A 5,000-nucleotide genomic window follows, 5' to 3' on the forward strand; every position below is an offset into this window, starting at 1 on the left:
TTAGAGTCAATGCGGCCCAGCCAGTTCGTGGTGTTGGGCAAAGGCTGGAGAGTTATGGCGTCCAAATCAATGTATGTTCCTCCATAGCGACGTAGCAACTCGGCCCTCACGGCGTCACTCACCTCAGCCGAAGTCCGACCTGGTTGTTGCCAGGGTTTAAACTTAATGCTTCTCACCCCCATCCGAATTCACTCATTATTCACACACCAAGCTTTGTAATAAATCATTAGAAGTATATCAGAAAACAAAATGGTATATACAAACTGATACCCCCTACTGTCTCACCTTCGCTGTACATCCACAGGCGATCTCGGTGCCACTGTCCCACCGCGCCCTCCACGAATACCTGGTCCAGATCTAACCACGCCAGTTGCACGTTGCTTAGCGTCTGCAGCAACTGAGGATGGGCGCCTGGGGTCAGAAGGGAGTGCAGAGGGGGGGGGGGGGTGAGGGGATGCACTGGTACGGTCTATGATATGTCGACTTGAATGGGGAGGGACCGGCATGGTAATAATAATAAGGATAACGATGATGATGATGATGATGATGATGATGATGATGATGATGATGATGATGATGATGATGATGATGATGATGATGATGATGATGATGAGATGATGATGATGATGACGATAATGATGATGATGATGATAACAATAACAACAACAACAATAATGTTTATACTAATGCTAATTTTTAATGCTAATGCTAATGCTAATGCTAATAATAATAATAACAATAATGATAATGATAATGATAATGATAATGATTATAATAATGAAAATGATAATGATAATAATATTAATAATGAAAATAATAATATCAATAATAATAATGATAATAATAATATTAATAGTAATATCAATAATACTAACATTGATAATAATAATGATAAAAATAATGGTACTAATATTAATAATAACAATAACCGTAAAACAGTAAAACGCAAACAAAAATCATACTAATAACGACAATAATAAGAACAACAAAAATACATTTATTGTCCTAAACTGTCAAATTGGTTGTATGTGTATATAAAAGTGAAATAAATCAGTTGATTAACAAATTACAAAAACGCTAGAATAAGACAACCTCAGTTCCCTTTATTATGGCAGTAACATGACTGCAAGGATGAAATGCAAGTAGCAGGTCATGGGTGCTTACACTCACGTAAATATGTATGCTTCTCTCCAAAGTCAATTCTGGGATTCAGCTATTGAAATTTCCTATGTAGAGGATCTCCATGTCTGTATCTAGAAAACTGTGCATGGCTGTGTTTACGGCTTATATATGTGTGTGAAGGCTCTAACAATATCAGTTCTGTGATTTAGTATAATCTGAATGCATCACGTTTGTTATTCATTGTATAAAAAAATGGACTAGCATGCGTCAGAAATAGGTCATATGTATATTACAATGACTGAGTGGTTATAAAGATCTTTGCAATCTATAGTTTGCCCCGTTACTCGGTCTGACCTAAGAGGTGTTATTACTAACTACTAATACCTCAGTTTTGGATAGGCTATTTTTGTTTTGAGTTTACCTCGTTTGATATAAACCTATGATCCATTGCAGAAAAGAAAGTCGCAGTTGCACATGTATCTATATATCATGAGTAAACAGTAACGACTTTTCATAACAGTTTATGATTTTACGAAAGGGCCGTAATCATAATAAACCGATGATACTTGAGCATAATAAATTCTTAATAACATAAAGGATAACATATACATATAAAGTCTGACTAACAAGTGCCTAGTAAAACAATCAATCCAAGGGAAAATAGGTGCACTGACTGACCTGCAGAAGAGGGTGAGAGCGGTCCAGGTCAGGTGCAGTCATGAAGACAAGGACCTGCTGATGAGGATGATGACGCGCGGCGCTCTCCACAGCACACGCCTGTAGGAGACATTCGATTATTTTTGTCTGTGTATAGCAGAGGAAAAATAATGGAATGTATCTAAATTCTTTTCCTGTATCCCTTCACACCTGAAACATTAAATCCAGGAGGATTTCGATGCTACTGTCCTAGCTTCCAAAAGATTGATTTTATGCATAGTGTTTTTCTACCAAATTTCTGTCGAATTAGAGCGCCCTGATGAGGCTACAAACCAAATTTTCCTTTATTAAAGTAAAGAGGGAAGTCTCGGTGAGGCTTTGGTTTCGGATGTTTACCTCCCTTATGGAGAGAGCGACTGCGCACGAAGTCTGTGTGAAGAAGATGTCTTGCGCGGAAGGAGGGCGCCAGCTGAGCGTGTCCCGTGCGCTAGGCTTCGCGTGATAGTGAGGACAAAGGTGATACATCCAGCTGGCTTCATCAACATCTGCTCTGTTCCACATTGCTCCACCATTTTTCACCATCAGCGGAACGATCAGGGTTACACTCAGGGTCCACGCGCACACTAACAAGATAACATTCACTTTCACTCGCCTCTTTTTGTTGATGCTGTTAAGGAACATCTCGACTTTTCTGGAGTTGGAGAGGAACTGGAAGGAAATCAAGAGGAAATGTTGCAAGAAGAGGATGAGGCTATATCGAGACCTAGAGTTGCCTGCGTGTCTTTCCAACCACTTTTTCTTATGATTGCAGAAAAAAACCGTTCTGTAAGTCTCCGGGAATAGATAAAATAGAAAAAAGAAAAACAAGAGAATACAAAAGAAGACTAAAATCAATTTCTTCACAACTATTACATCACTGCAAGTAAAAGGTGATGGCCCATCGCTGGGGACATTTTATTACCTCTTTCCTGCATAGCTTCTAAATATAAACGAAAGGCTGGGCTGTGTAAGTATGCGTTTCTCGCTCTCTTGCGCTTTTCCTCTCCTATCGCTTGTCTATCCCCTTCCTCTCCCTCTCTGTCCTCCTCCCTCTTTCTATTCTTATCCCGCTTCCCCCCTTTCCTGACCCTTTCTCTCTTTATTAATCTCTCTCTGTTTAACCATTCTCTCTCTCTCTCTCTCTCTCTCTCTCTCTCTCTCTCTCTCTCTCTCTCTCTCTCACTGTCTCCCATCTCTTTCTTTCTATATATCTCTCCCCTCCTTCTCTTCTCTCTCTCTCTCTCTCTCTCTCTCTCTCTCTCTCTCTCTCTCTCTCTCTCTCTCTCTCTTTCTCTGTCTCCCATCTCTTTCTTTCTATATATCTCTCCCCTCCTTCTCTTCTCTCTCTCTCTCTCTCTCTCTCTCTCTCTCTTTCTCTCTCTCTCTCTCTCTCTCCCTATCTCTCTCTCTCTCTCTCTCTCTCTCTCTCTCTCTCTCACTGTCTCCCATCTCTTTCTTTCTATATATCTCTCCCCTCCTTCTCTTCTCTCTCTCTCTCTCTCTCTCTCTCTCTCTCTCTCTCTCTCTTTCTCTCTCTCTCTCTCTCTCTCTCTCTCTCTCTCTCTCTCTCTCTCTATCTCTCTCTCTCTCTCTCTCTCTCTCTCTCTCTCTCTCTCTCTCTCTCTCTCTCTCTTCTCTTTCTTTCTATATATCTCTCCCCTCCTTCTCTTCTCTCTCTCTCTCTCTCTCTCTCTCTTTCTCTCTCTCCCTCTCTCTCTCTCTCTCTCTCTCTCTCTCTCTCTCTCTCTCCCTATCTCTCTCTCTCTTTCTCTCTCTCTCTCTCTCTCTCTCTCTCTCTCTCTCTCTCTCTCTCTCTCTCTCTCTCTCTCTCTCTCTCTCTTTCTCTTTCCTTTCTCCATCCTCTCCTTCTCCTCTCTCTCGCTTCCCCCCCTCTCTCTTTTTCCTCTCTTTCCCTCCCCTCTCTCCCTCCCCCCTCTCTCTCTTTCTCTCTCTATTCACTTCTCTTCTTGTCTGTATGTCTTTCTCTTTTCCTATCTGTTCATCTTTGCTCCTGTTTTAAATTAGCTACCAGCTCATTTCTAAAACGATCACAGACTATACATCGCCATTATCATGCGAAAACTATCAGGATAAAGAGCGCTCTAGGTCTGTAGTCTAGCTTCACCTTGGTTCGCCAGACGGTGCTCCTGGGTTCTGAGCGAAAAAATGGGAGGGAATTCCTGGCTTGACTCTGATTCCCGAGTTACATGAGTCTGGTGAATCTCCGGTTCTTTGTTATTCATAAACATAACTGCATTTTGAGATTTAAAAAAAAAGTGCTTATTGATAGATGATATCCAGTAAAAGAAAAAAAGAAAACGTTCATAAAATCGACACTGGTGAAGTGCAATTGGGGAACTTTGATGCTCTTTGACTGTTGTTTTATTTTTAATCTATACGTCTGCATTCTAACATTTTGACCGAAACATTACTAGGTCACATATTGTACTTACCTCTTGCTATATTGACCCCCTCATGACTCCCCCTTTCAACCCTTAGCGTTACTATTTATCGACCCCCTAGTATTGTGCTGATCCCTTTCGACTCCTTAGTAAGCCATCGACCCCTTGGCTAGCCCCATCGACTCTTGGGACCACCTTCAGAGCCATTGTTTTAAAGTAAGACACAACATACGAAATTATATCCCCGTCATATGTACACGACAGTGAGGTGATATTTCGAACACACCTGGCGCTTCTAAGAGGGAATCTGGCAACGGTTCACGGTGTCTACTACTGATGAGCCTCAAGCCATGTTGAACTGGGACATCATTCTTCATCATGAATAAAAGGATGATGAAGATGCTGATGATAATGATAAAGATATTGGTGATGATGATAATGATAGTAATGATTATACTCATATTTTAATAATAATGATAATGATAAAAAAATGTAAATAGCAACAGTAATAATAATGTGAATAGTAATTATGGTAGTAATGATACTGACAATAATAATAAAGATAACAAAGATAATAATGATAATAACAACAATAATAACTGCAATAACGATGATAATATAATAAGTACCAGTACCAGTAGCTTTGCCTTCCAACATTGCGAACATTAAACTCATCTTTGTTTTCTCACTTCGCTTCCTCCTTCTAACACAGAGCCACCCTCCTCTCCGCAGGCGTGTGCCGTCGAGAGCTCTGCCGTCCACCATCCTCACCGGCCGGTA

The 5,000-nt window shown here is 40.7% G+C and overlaps 2 protein-coding genes across 2 annotated transcripts in view; one reads left to right on the plus strand and one right to left on the minus strand.

The window, feature by feature from the left end:
- The window catches only part of LOC125045356, a 3,917-nt gene extending 1,197 nt beyond the window's left edge, over nt 1–2,720 (minus strand). The window contains exons 1-5 of the mRNA XM_047642561.1: nt 2,692–2,720; nt 2,176–2,470; nt 1,801–1,899; nt 286–397; nt 1–139 (exon numbers count right to left, since the gene is read on the minus strand). The exon at nt 1–139 is cut by the window's left edge and continues 52 nt beyond it. Coding sequence (XP_047498517.1) covers nt 1–139; nt 286–397; nt 1,801–1,899; nt 2,176–2,470; nt 2,692–2,720 — 674 coding nt within the window. The remainder of the gene's footprint in view (nt 140–285; nt 398–1,800; nt 1,900–2,175; nt 2,471–2,691) is intronic.
- A 1,751-nt stretch (nt 2,721–4,471) lies between these two features.
- Nucleotides 4,472–5,000, plus strand: part of LOC125045357 (alpha-1,4-N-acetylglucosaminyltransferase-like) — a 6,112-nt gene continuing 5,583 nt past the window's right edge. Inside the window, exons 1-2 of the mRNA XM_047642562.1 lie at nt 4,472–4,483; nt 4,953–5,000. The exon at nt 4,953–5,000 is cut by the window's right edge and continues 51 nt beyond it. Coding sequence (XP_047498518.1) covers nt 4,472–4,483; nt 4,953–5,000 — 60 coding nt within the window. The remainder of the gene's footprint in view (nt 4,484–4,952) is intronic.

This window comes from Penaeus chinensis, chromosome 37 (genome assembly GCF_019202785.1).
Source record: "Penaeus chinensis breed Huanghai No. 1 chromosome 37, ASM1920278v2, whole genome shotgun sequence".
In the NCBI taxonomy this organism is placed as follows: Eukaryota; Metazoa; Arthropoda; class Malacostraca; order Decapoda; family Penaeidae; genus Penaeus; species Penaeus chinensis.